The 15,000-nt window shown below is 51.6% G+C and overlaps 1 protein-coding gene across 1 annotated transcript in view; it reads right to left on the bottom strand.

Annotated features, from left to right (window-relative positions):
- Window positions 1-15,000, bottom strand: part of mapkbp1 (mitogen-activated protein kinase binding protein 1) — a 79,550-nt gene that overhangs the window by 34,899 nt on the left and 29,651 nt on the right. Inside the window, exons 8-11 of the mRNA XM_072464247.1 lie at window positions 13,238-13,398; window positions 11,916-12,192; window positions 8,391-8,510; window positions 7,947-8,214 (exon numbers count right to left, since the gene is read on the bottom strand). Of these exons, the coding sequence (XP_072320348.1) occupies window positions 7,947-8,214; window positions 8,391-8,510; window positions 11,916-12,192; window positions 13,238-13,398 (826 nt within the window). The remainder of the gene's footprint in view (window positions 1-7,946; window positions 8,215-8,390; window positions 8,511-11,915; window positions 12,193-13,237; window positions 13,399-15,000) is intronic.

Genomic DNA, 15,000 nt, shown 5'->3' with positions numbered 1-15,000 from the left:
AGGTCACTGCAGGTCACTGCAGGTCACTACAGGTCACTGCAGGTCACTACAGGTCACTGCAGGTCACTACAGGTCACTGCAGGTCACTGCAGGTCACTGCAGGTCACTACAGGTCACTGCAGGTCACTGCAGGTCACTACAGGTCACTACAGGTCACTGCAGGTCACTGCAGGTCACTACAGGTCACTGCAGGTCACTGCAGGTCACTACAGGTCACTGCAGGTCACTGCAGGTCACTGCAGGTCACTACAGGTCACTGCAGGTCACTGCAGGTCACTACAGGTCACTGCAGGTCACTGCAGGTCACTACAGGTCACTACAGGTCACTGCAGGTCACTGCAGGTCACTGCAGGTCTCTACAGGTCACTACAGGTCACTGCAGGTCACTGCAGGTCACTGCAGGTCACTACAGGTCACTACAGGTCACTGCAGGTCACTGCAGGTCACTACAGGTCACTACAGGTCACTGCAGGTCACTACAGGTCACTACAGGTCACTGCAGGTCACTGCAGGTCACTACAGGTCACTGCAGGTCACTACAGGTCACTGCAGGTCACTGCAGGTCACTACAGGTCACTACAGGTCACTGCAGGTCACTGCAGGTCACTGCAGGTCTCTACAGGTCACTACAGGTCACTACAGGTCACTGCAGGTCACTGCAGGTCACTGCAGGTCACTGCAGGTCTCTACAGGTCACTGCAGGTCACTACAGGTCACTGCAGGTCACTACAGGTCACTGCAGGTCACTACAGGTCACTACAGGTCACTGCAGGTCACTACAGGTCACTGCAGGTCTCTACAGGTCACTGCAGGTCACTGCAGGTCACTGCAGGTCTCTACAGGTCACTACAGGTCACTACAGGTCACTGCAGGTCACTGCAGGTCACTGCAGGTCTCTACAGGTCACTACAGGTCACTACAGGTCACTGCAGGTCACTACAGGTCACTGCAGGTCACTGCAGGTCACTACAGGTCACTGCAGGTCACTACAGGTCACTACAGGTCACTGCAGGTCACTGCAGGTCACTGCAGGTCTCTACAGGTCACTACAGGTCACTGCAGGTCACTGCAGGTCACTACAGGTCACTACAGGTCACTGCAGGTCACTACAGGTCACTACAGGTCACTGCAGGTCACTGCAGGTCACTGCAGGTCACTACAGGTCACTGCAGGTCACTACAGGTCACTGCAGGTCTCTACAGGTCACTACAGGTCACTGCAGGTCACTACAGGTCTCTACAGGTCACTACAGGTCACTGCAGGTCACTACAGGTCACTACAGGTCACTACAGGTCACTGCAGGTCACTACAGGTCACTACAGGTCACTGCAGGTCACTACAGGTCACTGCAGGTCACTACAGGTCACTACAGGTCACTACAGGTCACTGCAGGTCACTACAGGTCACTGCAGGTCACTGCAGGTCACTGCAGGTCACTACAGGTCACTACAGGTCACTACAGGTCACTGCAGGTCACTGCAGGTCACTACAGGTCACTGCAGGTCACTACAGGTCACTACAGGTCACTGCAGGTCACTACAGGTCACTGCAGGTCACTACAGGTCACTACAGGTCACTACAGGTCACTACAGGTCACTACAGGTCACTGCAGACACAGAGTCATCTCAAGTAAACTCCTGACGACTCCAAAGCAAAAGGTATTTTAATAATAACTTGTGCCTCGACTAAAAGTAAACAGTAGAATCAGTATTTTGAATTTATAAAATGTCTGTTTTGTTATGACCAAAAAAACTAAATGATAATTGTTCTTCAAAAGAGAAACTGATGTGTCACATATGAAGTGTATGTTATATGACTTGTATAATCTAAACATGTGAAGTGTATGTTATATGACTTGTATAATCTAAACATGTGAAGTGTATGTTATATGACTTGTATAATCTAAACATGTGAAGTGTATGTTATATGACTTGTATAATCTAATACATGTGAAGTGTATGTTATATGACTTGTATCATCTAAACATATGAAGTGTATGTTATATGACTTGTATAATCTAAACATGTGAAGTGTATGTTATATGACTTGTATAATCTAAACATGTGAAGTGTATGTTATATGACTTGTATAATCTAATACATGTGAAGTGTATGTTATATGACTTGTATCATCTAAACATGTGAAGTGTATGTTATATGACTTGTATAATCTAAACGTGTGAAGTGTATGTTATATGACTTGTATAATCTAAACATATGAAGTGTATGTTATATGACTTGTATAATCTAATACATGTGAAGTGTATGTTATATGACTTGTATAATCTAAACATATGAAGTGTATGTTATATGACTTGTATAATCTAATACATGTGAAGTGTATGTTATATGACTTGTATAATCTAAACATATGAAGTGTATGTTATATGACTTGTATAATCTAATACATGTGAAGTGTATGTTATATGACTTGTATAATCTAAACATGTGAAGTGTATGTTATATGACTTGTATAATCTAAACATGTGAAGTGTATGTTATATGACTTGTATAATCTAAACATGTGAAGTGTATGTTATATGACTTGTATAATCTAAACATGTGAAGTGTGTGTTCTATGACTTGTATAAATCTAAAACATGTGAAGTGTATGTTATATGACTTGTATAATCTAAAGCTGTGACATGTTCTGTTTGTCTCAGTCATACGATGGAGCTGAACGGTGCAGTTACTGAAGTACAGAAGACTGCGTAACCATGGAAACAAAGTCTTGTTAAATACTGAGGTATTCAGTATTTAACACAATAATGTCACATTCATGTGCATATAACTGATGTAAAAAGAGTGTTTATTTTACCATTATTATTAGTATTATTTTGTCTTACGCTGTTTTTATTTTATCTTTATCTTTATTTTCCCTCCATTCCTTATTAATGTATGAGAGGTTCTGTCTATAGGAGATTGTGTTTATAAGAGTTCTTCTATTAAGATCGATCTATTAAGAGTGTTTTTTAAACTTCCTATAAGTTATCTGTTCTTTTCCTCTGGATCTACTGTGTTGCAACAACGAAATTTCCCCATGTGTGGACAATAAATGAATATCTTATTTTATTCAGTTTGTTCCATTTGACTTATACAGGTTGTTTTATCATTGTTAATATTTTTATGTTGCACTGAATCACCAAAGCAAGTTCCACTGTTTGTGAATTCTGTTCTTTGACAATGGAATAAACCTTTTCTGATTCTATTAATGATAATAATAATGAACAGTACACAGACTCAAACTCCTTAATAAGGGACTCCCACATTGTAGCTTTAAAACTCACTGTAGCTTTAAAACTCAACTAAAACTGGCTAAAATCAATTTATCATTTGTAGTTATAATCAGATTTGCATTTATTGAACAAGTTCATTTATGTTCATTATTCTTATTAAATACATGAATAAACAAATGTGTTTTGTATTTATTAAAGATTGACATGACACAAAACGACACAAAAGGAAACTGAATATAATTAAATACTGCTTAACTCAATTATGTAACAGAATCGATGATTATATTTTATATTTCTTCTCATCTGATTAAAAAAAATGCATATTGGCCAAATTATATTATGTAAATAAATAACTGAAAAGTTAATAACAAAATAAATACCCAAACCAAAAACTACAGACAATGATGAGGACGTTATTCCACCTCTAAATGTGATTCATGTCATTAAACCAGACTTTTTATCTTAACACTTCTTTATAATTCTCTTAAATATCAGAGCTTTACATCATGATACATGTATATTTATAGATGGATATAACAATCCATCATTATATGTTACGTAAACAGAATATTTCAAGCCGAATTATTCCAAAAGTCCGTGTTGACTCTTCTCAGTTGTTCACGCTGCTGTGACGTGCGCGCTCCCGACGCCAAAGCCTCACGGCGATGACGTCACAAAAGTGGGAGGAGATATACCAGTATACAGGAAGTAATGCGGAACTAAAACACTTTTTTGGAACCATGCGCCAATGAGCAGCTCCATAGGCTTCAATGGCGGCCATCTTGGCTTCCGGGGGCTTGCTTATGGCCCCTCAGCATCCCCCGCCACGTGTTGGCGTTCACCCCGATGGACGAGAGGGTCGCGTCCCTTCACCTTGGGGCGGGGGACATGTCTCTCACTGTTGTGAACTGCAGTGCAGAGGACACGGCCTTCTTAGAGTCCTTGGGAGGAGAACTGGACAGTGCACTGACCGGGGACTCTGCTGTTCGACTGGGGGACTTCAACGCCCACGTGGACGATGTCAGTGACTCCTGGAGAGGGGAGGAGCCCCGACCTGAACCCGAGCGGTCAGTTATTGGACTGTCCTTCAGGTCACATGGCACCAGGACACAGGAGGTCAATGATCCACTTTGTTGTCGTGACCTCTGACCTCTGACCTCTGACCTCCGGCCGTGTGTCTGGGACACTCGGGTGAAGAGAGGGGCGGAGCTGTAGAGCACCACCTGGTGGTGAGTTGGATCCTCTGGTGGAGGAGGAAGCCGGACAGACTTGACCCAAGTGCATTGTGGGAGTCTGTGGGGATCTTCTTGTGGAGCCTCTGTCAGGAGGGTCTTCACCTCACACCTCCAGGAGACTCCTCCCATGTCCCGGGGGACGCTGGGGACATTGAGTCCGAGTGGACCATGTTCTCCACCTCCATTGTTGATGCGGCTGCTCGGAGCTGTGGTCACATGGTCCGGTGCCTGTCGCCGCGGCAACACCCGAACCCGGTGGTGGACACCGGAAGTAAGGGTCAGACTGAAGGAGGTCTACAGGCCACTCTGACCTGTAGGTCTCCTGAGGTCATCGACAGGTCAAGCGAGCGCAGCTCGTGCTGTCGCAGAGGCAAAAACCCAGGGCTGGGAGGAGTTTGGGGAGGAGTTTGGGAGGACATGGAGGAGGAGCCATGGAGGAGGAGCCATGGAGGAGGAGACATGGAGGAGGAGACATGGAGGAGGAGCCATGGAGGAGGAGACATGGAGGAGGAGACATGGAGGAGGAGACATGGAGGAGGAGACATGGAGGAGGAGCCATGGAGGAGGAGACATGGAGGAGGAGACATGGAGGAGGAGCCATGGAGGAGGAGACATGGAGGAGGAGACATGGAGGAGGAGCCATGGAGGAGGAGACATGGAGGAGGAGACATGGAGGAGGAGACATGGAGGAGGAGCCATGGAGGAGGAGCCATGGAGGAGGAGACATGGAGGAGGAGCCATGGAGGAGGAGACATGGAGGAGGAGACATGGAGGAGGAGACATGGAGGAGGAGCCATGGAGGAGGAGACATGGAGGAGGAGACATGGAGGAGGAGCCATGGAGGAGGAGACATGGAGGAGGAGACATGGAGGAGGAGACATGGAGGAGGAGCCATGGAGGAGGAGACATGGAGGAGGAGACATGGAGGAGGAGCCATGGAGGAGGAGACATGGAGGAGGAGCCATGGAGGAGGAGACATGGAGGAGGAGACATGGAGGAGGAGACATGGAGGAGGAGACATGGAGGAGGAGACATGGAGGAGGAGCCATGGAGGAGGAGACATGGAGGAGGAGACATGGAGGAGGAGCCATGGAGGAGGAGACATGGAGGAGGAGACATGGAGGAGGAGCCATGGAGGAGGAGACATGGAGGAGGAGCCATGGAGGAGGAGACATGGAGGAGGAGACATGGAGGAGGAGACATGGAGGAGGAGACATGGAGGAGGAGACATGGAGGAGGAGACATGGAGGAGGAGACATGGAGGAGGAGACATGGAGGAGGAGCCATGGAGGAGGAGACATGGAGGAGAAGCCATGGAGGAGGAGACATGGAGGAGGAGACATGGAGGAGGAGACATGGAGGAGGAGACATGGAGGAGGAGACATGGAGGAGGAGACATGGAGGAGGAGCCATGGAGGAGGAGACATGGAGGAGGAGACATGGAGGAGGAGCCATGGAGGAGGAGACATGGAAGAGGAGACATGGAGGAGGAGACATGGAGGAGGAGACATGGAGGAGGAGACATGGAGGAGGACTATCGGCCCCAGGAGGAGGAAGCAGCTTCACCAACACTGTTTATGGTGGAGACCTGCTGATCTCTGACCTCTGACCTCCACTGAGGATGTGGTCGGACGGTGGAAGGACTTTGAGGACGTCCTTAATCCCACCGTCACGTCTTCTGAAGAGGAAGCAGAGACTGAGGACACAGAGGGACTCGTCCATCACCCGAGCTGAAGTCACTGAGGTTGGTGGCTCCTCGGTGGCTCCTCGGTGGCTCCTCGGTGGCTCCTCGGTGGCTCCTCGGTGGCTCCTCGGTGGCTCCTCGGTGGCTCCTCGGTGGCTCCGGGATGAGATCCTGAGGACCTTAAGTCTCTGGATGTTGTAGGACTGTCTTGGCTGACATGTCTCTGTAACAGGGCGTGGCGGTCGGGGACAGTGTCTCTGGCAGACCGGGGTCTATTCCAGGTCCTGGAGGAGAATCTGACCCATAGAACCTTCAGGAGGAGCAGGTTTAGGTCCTGCTGGTGCAACACTGGAACAGCTCTAGACTCTCCACCAGGGGACGCCAGAGCTCATGGGAGTTTGCACAGTCCACATGTGCTTTGTGGATCTGGAGAAGACTTTGGACCGTGTCCCTCGGGGTGTCCTTTGGGGGCTGCTCCGGGAGTACGGGGTCCGGGGCCCTTTGCTCAGGGCGGTGGCCAGGGGTCAGAGGGTGTGGCCAGGGTCAGAGGGTGTGGCCAGGGGTCAGAGGGTGTGGTCAGGGGTCAGAGGGTCCAGTTTGGGGACCACAGGATCTCATCTCTGCTGTTTGCAGACGATGTTGTCCTGATGGCTCCATCAGCTGCTCTGGGACGAGTGTGAAGCGTCTGGGGATGAGAATCAGCTCCAAATCTGAGTCATGGTTCTCAACCGGAGAAAGGTGTCTTGTCCTCTCCAGGTGGGTGGGGGGTCCTTGTTCTCTCCAGGTGGGTGGGGGGTCCTTGTTCTCTCCAGGCGGGTGGGGGGTCCTTGTCCTCTCCAGGCGGGTGGGGGGTCCTTGTCCTCTCCAGGTGGGTGGGGGGTCCTTGTTCTCTCCAGGTGGGTGGGGGGTCCTTGTCCTCTCCAGGCGGGTGGGGGGTCCTTGTTCTCTCCAGGTGGGTGGGGGGTCCTTGTCCTCTCCAGGTGGGTGGGGGGTCCTTGTCCTCTCCAGGTGGGTGGGGGGTCCTTGTTCTCTCCAGGCGGGTGGGGGGTCCTTGTCCTCTCCAGGTGGGTGGGGGGTCCATGCCCCAAGTGGAGGAGTTCAAGTATCTTGGGGTCTTGATGGAGCGTGTGATTGACAGTTGGACTGAGTCCAAAGACAAAGCTCTGGATTTATCGGTCACTCACGTTCTGACCTCTCCTATGGTCATGAGCTAGAGAAAGGATTTAAATGGGCCAGAACTAAATGTTTTTGCCCGTGTGTTGTGTTGTGTGTTGTGTGTGCGTTGTGTGTGTGTGTGTGTCTGTGTTGTGTGTGTGTGTTGTGTGTGCGTTGTGTGTGTGTTGTGTTGTGTGTGTGTGCGTTGTGTGTGCGTTGTGTGTGTGTTGTGTTGTGTGTGTGTGCGTTGTGTGTGTGTTGTGTGTGTTGTGTTGTGTGTGCGTTGTGTGTGTGTTGTGTTGTGTGTGTGTGTGTTGTGTGTGCGTTGTGTGTTGTGTTGTGTGTGTGTGTGTTGTGTGTGCGTTGTGTGTGCGTTGTGTGTGTGTTGTGTTGTGTGTGTGTGTGTTGTGTGTGCGTTGTGTGTGTTGTGTGTTGTGTGTGTTGTGTGTGTTGTGTGTGTGTTGTGTGTGCGTTGTGTGTGTGTTGTGTGTGTGTGTGTGTGTTGTGTGTGCGTTGTGTGTGTTGTGTGTGTTGTGTTGTGTGTGTGTTGTGTGTGTTGTGTGTGTTGTGTGTGTGTTGTGTGTGTTGTGTGTGTTGTGTGTGTTGTGTGTGTGTTGTGTGTGTTGTGTTGTGTTACCTGTGTCTTCTTTGGAGAACTCCAGACAGAGGATCTCAGAGTCGTGCGCTTGGACGTTCAGAACTTCTTCAAAGCTGTGCAGGTCGTGGATCCTGAGCGCCCCCTGTCTGTCGCCTGATGCCAGGTGCACGCCGTCAGGGCGGACCTTCAGCGTCCGAAGCCCCGCCCTCTGCTCCGCCTCCTTTTCCCCGTTTCCCCCAAAAACCTGCGACTGTGTGTCCAATAAGAGCGACAGGTTTTCATCCACGTACAGGATCTTCTGAAGGTCCTGAAAGAGACCAGAACCAGGTCTAAACCAGGTCCAGACCGGGTCTAAACCAGGTCCAGACCAGCTCTAAAGCAGGTCTAAAGCAGAACTAAAGCGGGTCTAAACCAGCTCTAAAGCAGGTCTAAAGCAGAACTAAAGCGGGTCTAAACCAGGTCTAAAGCAGGTCTTGGACTCACGTGGCTAAGGATGTTCCTCGGGTTCCTCTGGTCCAGGTTCCAGATCCTGATGGTGGAGTCTGAGGAGCAGGAGAGGAAGGATCCGGGCGGCAGCAGCTGCTCGGCTGAGTCCGGGTAAATCTGGTAAAACATAGAGTCCCTCTGAGATTAGAGCTTTTTGAAGGACGAGACGCAGTTCCACAAAGACTCTGAGGTGTCTAATGCTTGGACAAAGAAACAGAGACAGACATCTGATGGTCTCAGCGTCCGGAAGAAGAGTCAACCTTATCTTATCTTATCTTAACACTTCTGTGTGAGTAAAGCACAAAGGTCCTGCCTCCTAGTGGCCAGAGAACGCCATCGCACCTCAGTTCATCAGGAAAGGTTTATTCTCATTGTCAATGAACAGAATTCACAAACACAGGAAGTAAAACATGATAAAACAAGCTACATAAGTCAAAAAGAGAAACAATTCAAATCTGCTATAAGATACAAAATAAAAGTAGGCTTAACATGTGGCACATGTACAGTTGAGTTACAGAAGAAGTGCAGAACGTGACAGTGATGATGGTTCAAGTGTTTAAGAAGTGTTCATGAGTCCAACACATCCAGAGGGAAGGAAACAATGTTACGACTGTAACTCCAGTTCTATGAATCCCGGTTGACCATCAGAGGCGGAGCATAAAGCACTGGATGATAATCCCAGCGCACACACAGGTCGAGTCTATAGTCACATGACACCAGCAGCTCAGTCCATAGAAACCTTCTTGCAAAGCACGAGAATTCCAGATGCAGAGGCGGAGCTTAAAGCACTGGATGACGAATGGTCCCGAGGAATAGACACAACCACAGCTCAATGGGACCAGAGGAGTGTGAACCAGTCAAATCCTGCAAAGGTATTCAGGGATGTCCAAGAGGCCGCCTCACATCCAAGGACGCCCCGTTCATAGCGGGCCGCGATGCTGAGAGCCCCCTTGTGGAGTGGCACCTCACCCCGGAAGGCAACGGTCGCCCCTGTCGAGCAGAGGCTTCTGTGATTACACCCACAATCCAGTGCGTGAGACGCTGTTTGGACAGAGCCGGCAAACAGGCTCTCAGAATGGTGTATCACTGTTGTAGCACATATGCCTCAAGCACACGGACAGGACACGGCTGTTCAGAAGCAGATCCCGCACCAAAACGTGCCGGTTGTGCCCCGCCGACAAAACAAAACGAAAATCCATATTCAGCCAAAGGGAAACCCCAGAGCCTGGAGCTCACTCACCCGTGTCGCCGAGGCCATCGCCAGAAGGAATGTCGTCTTCATTGAAAGTCATTTAAGGTCAACCTGGGACAGACGCTCAAATGGAGGGGATCGCAACGCCTCCAGCACCAGCAACTTGCAAATACTTGAGGGGACAGAGAGAACCAAAACGGCAGGACTCTGAACTGGAAGTGTTCTCCCCGGAAAGTAAAGTTGAGAAACTTCCAATGTGGCGGTGCAACTGGACATGAATATATGCATCCTTCAGGTCTGCTGCTGTGAACTAGTCGCCTGGGGAGATCCCCTGGAGCACTCGTCTGACAACCAACATCTTGAAGAGGAGCATCTTTAAAAACACATTTAAACCTCTGAGGTCCGGAACTGGGTGTATATCGCCCGTCTTTTTGGGTACCAAAAAACCAGGAACTGGAGGCCAGTGGTGGAACTACAGACGATACCCTCCAGACAGCGTCCGGCGCAGCCAACTGCTACCATGTATGGCAAGCCTGGGCCGTGCGCTCTAGAGCCTCCAGGGCGGCCGGGCCAAATAGTTCTCCAGGAAGAACTGGAACCCCCTTCAAGGTCTTCCTACTGGCCTCAGAGAGCGGAGACTGTGCCAGCCATAATTGGCTGCGAGCTTGCACTAATGTAGAGAGCAGTCGCCCTAGTTCCCTTGACATGAGGGCAAAAGCCTGCAAGGAGGCATCAACCAGCCCATGTGTTGGCTGGTCCATCGGAACCGTCTCGAGGGAAACAGATGGGCCTAGCATCAAATGAAACAAGGAGTTCCCAATGCGACTCATACCTGCTCCCATGTCATACGCCTTGCACAGAAGGTCGTCTGTAACCCGGCACTGTGGTCATGGACACCAGGCAAAGCTTCTGTGGATCAGTGCCAAGACCCTGCCATCTGAAGTGGGCCTTGAAAATGCCTTTGGGTCTGTCCAACAGACATGCAGTTTGTCAATAAAGTCCTCAGAGGGAAGAACTGCAAAGTGGGACGCTGCAGCCTGGCGCCGAAAGAAGGCGCTCGAGGGTGCCGCCTCATCCCGCGGAACATCAATTCAAGTGGGAAAGTGCGGTCCGTAAAGCCGCTGTGACAGTGTCATCACTGTCGGCCTGAGAGCCGGCAGAGGCCAGTGAGCCAGATTCTGAAACTCGGGAGCTCAGAAGGTCAGAATCCAGCTGAAACTGCGTGTCTGAAGCAGCCACAGATATGACGTCATCATATACTGAGGCTGTGCCATGCCCCTCATGCCGTTGTGCCACCACACGACTGGCATCAGTCTGGAGAGTCTGGATAACGGCCTGCATTTGGGCCAGTTCAGATGTCAGCGTGCTCACTTGCGCTGCTAATTTCCCTTCAATTGGAGGACCGACACCTTGAGTAGCCGTGGACGGCCGCTTGAGGCCCCCAGTCTGGCCAGTCGGTAATTGACTCAGAGGCGCCACAAACGACCTGTCTGAAGCGTCGTCGAAAGCTGCCAAGTGCGCCACGCGCACAGACCGGGGCATAACCGAACAGTTGGAGCAGGCATCAGAGATCAGCTAACAGGGCTAACAGGGCTAACAGGCTACAAGCGGCAAAACAAACCAAAATGTGTGGAAACAGCAATATATTAGCGTAAAACAACCACATACGACCTGCCTGCGAGAAGGTGAAAAGGGGACTGAGCTGCCGGTGTCACCGAGAGGTCAAAGGTGACTTTTTTGTGATTAATTCTCGACCTGTGTATGCGCAAGGATGATCATCAAGAGTGGCCTCTTGCCTGAGGGGAGTGGCCTCTTGCTTGAGGGGAGTGGCCTCTTGCTTGAGGGGAGTGGCCTCTTGCCTGAGGGGAGTGGCCTCTTGCCTGAGGGGAGTGGCCTCTTGCCTGAGGGGAGTGGCCTCCTGCCTGAGGGGAGTGGCTCAAATAGTCAGTTTCCAGGGTGATTTCAGTCTGCAGTGACTTATAATAATTCATCACCATCAGGGTCAGGGTCAGGGTCAGTGTCAGGGTCAGGGTCAGGGTCAGTGTCAGTGTCAGGGTCAGGGTCAGGGTCAGTGTCAGGGTTAGGGTCAGTGTCAGGGTCAGGGTCAGGGTCAGGGTCAGGGTCAGTGTCAGGGTTAGGGTCAGTGTCAGGGTCAGGGTCAGGGTCAGGGTCAGGGTCAGTGTCAGGGTTAGGGTCAGTGTCAGGGTCAGGGTCAGGGTCAGGGTCAGTAACTCCACTGTCCTTCAGAAGCTCGCCGTTTCCAACTGGTCATGAGAAATAAAAAAGATTTAAAGCCCCACTGTGGAACATTTCATCAGAACATGACTGACCTCCAGGCCCCAGACGCAGGACGAGTGAAACAGAGCAGAGTAGAGTTTCCCCGCTCTCCGGGGGTCACGCTGGTGCACGTGGGGGTCAGGCTGGTGCACGTGGGGGTCAGGCTGGTGCACGTGGGGGTCAGGCTGGTGCACGTGGGGGTCACGCTGCAGGTCCCACACGTAAACGCTGTGGTCGTTGTAAACACACGAGAGCCAGCCGTTTACCGGGTCGAAACTCACAGCAACAGTGTCAGGAAATCGAGAGTCTGAAGACGAGCTGAACAACTGACTGTGGAGAAAGAGAACAACTGTTCAGGGCGTGTTCGAGGCGTGTCTGGAGCGTGTCCGGGGCTTGTGCAGGCCGTGTTCTGGTCATGTTCTGGGTGTGTCCAGGGCGTATTCTCTGTGTGTCCGGGGCGTGTCCGAGGAGTGTCCTCTGTGTGTCCTCTGTGTGTTCTGGACGTGTTCTGGGCATGTTCTGGACGTGTTCTGGACGTGTTCTGGGCGTGTCTTGGGCGTGTTCTGGGTGTGTCTTGGGCGTGTTCTGGGCGTGTCTTGGGCGTGTTCTGGGGGCGTGTCTTGGGCGTGTTCTGGGCGTGTCTTTTGCGTGTTCTGGCTGTGTGTCTTGGGCGTGTTCTGGGCGTGTCTTGGGCGTGTTCTGGGCGTGTGTCTTGGGCATGTTCTGGCTGTGTGTCTTGGGCGTGTCTTGGGCGTGTCTTGGGCATGTCCTGGGCGTGTTCTGGGCGTGTTCTGGGCGTTTCCTGGGCGTGTCCTGGGCGTTTCCTGGGCGTGTTCTCTGTGTGTTCTCTGTGTGTTCTGGGCGTGTTCTGGGCGTGTGTCTTGGGTGTGATCTGGGCGTGTCTTGGGCGTGTTCTGGGCGTGTGTCTTAGGCGTGTGTCTTGGGCGTGTTCTGGGCGTGTCTTGGGTGTGATCTGGGCGTATGTCTTGGGCGTGTTCTGGACGTGTTCTGGACGTGTTCTGGACGTGTTCTGGGCGTGTTCTGGGCGTGTTCTGGGCGTGTTCTGGGCGTGTCTTGGGTGTGATCTGGGCGTGTGTCTTGGGCGTGTTCTGGACGTGTTCTGGGCGTGTTCTGGGCGTGTCTTGGGTGTGATCTGGGCGTGTGTCTTGGGCGTGTTCTGGGCGTGTTCTGGGCGTGTTCTGGACGTGTTCTGGGCGTGTTCTGGGCGTGTCTTGGGTGTGATCTGGGCGTGTGTCTTGGGCGTGTTCTGGGCGTGTTCTGGGCGTGTTCTGGGCGTGTTCTGGGCGTGTTCTGGGTGTGATCTGGGCGTGTGTCTTGGGCGTGTTCTGGGCGTGTTCTGGGCGTGTGTCCGTACCTGGCCTTGGTCATGCTGGACACGTCGGCCCCCAGGCGGTGTGGGCGTGGCAGAGTGCAGAGGAACTCCAGGTTCATGGGACTAAAGGCCCTCACGGCCCCGTCAGAACATCCACAGAAGATAAAGTCCTCAGTGACACAGAGACACGTCGCCTGAGACGTCTGAGGGAGAGAAACCGGGTCAGAACCTGGACTTGACCAGAACCAGACCTGGACTAAAGACATGCGGACGTGGCACTGAGGGCGTGGCACTGAGGGCGTGGCACTGAGGGCGAGGCACTGAGGGCGAGGCACTGAGGGCGTGGCACTGAGGGCGTGGCACTGAGGGCGTGGCACTGAGGGCGAGGCACTGAGGGCGTGGCACTGAGGGCGTGGCACTGAGGGCGAGGCACTGAGGGCGAGGCACTGAGGGCGTGGCACTGAGGGCGTGGCACTGAGGGCGAGGCACTGAGGGCGTGGCACTGAGGGCGAGGCACTGAGGGCGTGGCACTGAGGGCGTGGCACTGAGGGCGAGGCACTGAGGGCGTGGCACTGAGGGCGAGGCACTGAGGGCGTGGCACTGAGGGCGTGGCACTGAGGGCGTGGCACTGAGTGCGTGGCACTGAGGGCGTGGCACTGAGGGCGTGGCACTGAGGGCGTGGCACTGAGGGCGTGGCACTGAGGGTCCAAAACCAGCTCATTCAAAAGTGTCACAACTGAAATAAGGACGTTTAGATTAAGAGTCGAAAATGAAGTGATTTTCTGTGAAAGTCGATGGACGACACGGACCAATGAGGCGAGAGAAGACGTCTCTTCAGCCAATCAGCTCCGAGCGTGCAGCCAGTGCCTCCACAAACAGGAAACACAAGCGCTGCATTAAATCTGCTTCATATTTGGAATGTTTTTAGAGTTTTATAAAAGTATTTTTAAATAAACTGTGATAAAAGTATAATCAGTGTTAGAATAAAAGCTGGAGCTGAGCGCGGCTGTGACACGTTTCCATGACAACAAAAAACAAATCAACAAAGTGTGACGAGGCGGCAGTGGGCGGGACTTACAGCACCGGGATCCAATCTCTGCATCAGGACAAAACACACAGTCACTTTACAGTTAAACACACACACACACACACACACAGACACACACACACACACCCACACACACAGACACCACACCACACACACACACACACAGACACACACACGACCACACACACACAGACACACACCACACACACACACACACAGACACACACACACACACACACCACAGACACACACACACACAACACACCAGACACAACACACACACAGACCAACACACTCACACACACACACAGACACACACCACACACACACACACAGCCACACACACACACACACACACAGACACACACACACACAGACACACACACACACACACACAGACACACACACACACACACACAGACACACACACACACACACACACTACACACACACACACACAACACACACACACACACACACACACACAGACACACGCACGCACACACACACACACACACACACACACACACACACACACAGACACCCACGCACACACAACACCAACACACACACACACACACACTCAGACACACACACACACAGACACACACACAACACACACACCACACACAACACACCACACACACACACACACACACACACACACACACACGCACACACACACACACACACAGACACACGACACGACACACACACACACACGCACACACACACACACACAGCACACACACACACG

The sequence above is a fragment of the Eucyclogobius newberryi genome, unplaced genomic scaffold (genome assembly GCF_026437365.1).
Source record: "Eucyclogobius newberryi isolate DKJ021-1_F unplaced genomic scaffold, fEucNew1.0.hap1 SCAF_42, whole genome shotgun sequence".
NCBI classification, from domain to species: domain Eukaryota; kingdom Metazoa; phylum Chordata; class Actinopteri; order Gobiiformes; family Gobiidae; genus Eucyclogobius; species Eucyclogobius newberryi.
This window is presented reverse-complemented; position numbering and strand designations above follow the sequence as displayed.